Source organism: Stegastes partitus, unplaced genomic scaffold (assembly GCF_000690725.1).
Source record: "Stegastes partitus isolate 25-593 unplaced genomic scaffold, Stegastes_partitus-1.0.2 Scaffold412, whole genome shotgun sequence".
Classification (NCBI taxonomy): Eukaryota; Metazoa; Chordata; class Actinopteri; family Pomacentridae; genus Stegastes; species Stegastes partitus.
In genome coordinates this window covers 201,210-203,039 of record NW_007578143.1, presented here as the reverse complement: position 1 = coordinate 203,039, position 1,830 = coordinate 201,210, and the positions used below count along the sequence as shown (strand labels likewise).

Here is a 1,830-nt window from a genome sequence, read left to right as displayed (position 1 = left end):
TTATAAACGTGGATTATATTTNCATCATGTGGACGTTTCAACTCTTCACCTCCAGCCTCCAAGTGTGTGAATGTCTGTCATGTTTAGTCTGAAGTGTGTGACAGCTCCAGACCATCAGGCTGTTTTCTTCTTTCTCTGAGTGTCGGTGTGAAGCTGCTCCGCCCAGCAGCAGGTACGACTCACCTGTGCAGCAGGTTCAGCAACAGGTGGAACCAGAAGTGTGCAGCAGCTCACGCCTAACGCTGCTCACCCCGAGGAGGGAAGGTTGAGCTGCTTTCTGGGTTTAAAGTCACGTTTTGTTGCATTTTTGTGGCCATGGATTGGAGTCTACATGCAAAAATGGAGCTTTTTTAGGCCTTAAATGGAGCTTTTTGACAAATCAGGTTGTGTTTTTACTGCTTCAGGATTCTTTTCTGCCTTGTGTTGATCAGTGGAAATGGGGAGCTCTGTTTTCTCAGCAGCTGGAGCTTCTTGCCTTCTTGTCGTCCTCCTGCTCTGCTGCTCTGGTGGGAGATGTGAGCTCCAGGAGCAGAAACCTTCATCCGGCAGCATCCCCACCGTCAACCCGCTCCACGATGACCTGAACCAGCCCCAGGCCTTCCCCGAGCCGGAGAGGGCCAACCTGCCCGTCTTCACCATGGACTACCCCCGCATCCAGGTGCCCTTCGAGTTCACGCTCTGGGTGCTGCTCGCCTCCTTCGCCAAGATCGGTATGTCTGGGAAAAAAGACAACGTTTTCACCTTCAATTACAGACAAAAAAAAGAGTAAAACTGCATAAAAAATTCATTAGTTTAGATGCTGACTGCTGAAAAAGACAGACAAACATTAAGTATATTATTGATAAAAAGGACTTTCTGGCGAATAATGACATAAATAAGTGACAAATGACACTAAGATGTTCTGTAAGAGATGGACATAACTTTTTTTTCAACATGTAGAAGAAATTTCAGCACTATTCATTTATTTTTGACAGATTTTTCTCCTTTTGTTAAATTACAGACAATAAAGAGCAAAATCATGCAGAAAAGTTTTCAGTTTCATGTTAAATTACAAAATTAAAAACTAGTAAAATCACAGCAAGAATCCACTAATTTACACGTTGACTGCTAAAAGAAAATACATTTTAAAAACTGGTCACATCAATTTGTTCATTTTCAATTGTAAAATTACACTTAAAAAAATATTTAAATCAGCAAAAACATGTTTATTTTTGCAGTTATTTGTTGTTATTTGAAAGACAAATTGTGTATATTAAGGACTTTCTGGCCGAAAATGAAAATAAATAAGTGACAAATGAAGGCATGACGTTGTGTTAGAGACATATGATGTAAATTATTTAACAAAAACAGTTGGAAAGTTATTTACCATATTTCAAAAAAAATTCCTTTCAATTAACAGCAAATATTCATAAAAAAAAAATTAATAAAAATATATATTCTGGTGATTTAAATACAGGAAAATTGGTTTAATGTTTATGATCAAATGTTGTAAAAGAACTAATTATTATTTGTAAAAATGTAATTTTTTTATGGGAACATTTTTTACTGTTTAAGTTAACATGTAAATTAATTTTACGTAAATGTAAATTAAAGATTTCTGGGGATTTTACCTGATTTTATCTGTTATTAAACAAAACAGGGGAACTCTAAAATAACACAAAAAATTATTAGGATTTTTTAAAAAACTTAAACATACAGAATTTTTCTTTCAATTAAGAGCAAATATTTGTAAAATTATTATATTTTTAATGATTTTAATACAGTTTCATTATTTGGTCAAAAAAAGTATATTTTCTGTAAAAAAAAAAACAAAAAAAACGATATTTTGTT

General features: G+C 34.8%; 1 protein-coding gene across 1 annotated transcript in view; it reads left to right on the top strand.

Annotated features, from left to right (window-relative positions):
* Positions 1–248: 248 nt before the first annotated feature.
* LOC103360023 (sodium/hydrogen exchanger 2-like) overlaps positions 249–1,830 on the top strand; it is a 25,506-nt gene continuing 23,924 nt past the window's right edge. Inside the window, 1 exon segment of the mRNA XM_008285647.1 lies at positions 249–710. Coding sequence (XP_008283869.1) covers positions 437–710 — 274 coding nt within the window. The 5' untranslated portion in view covers positions 249–436.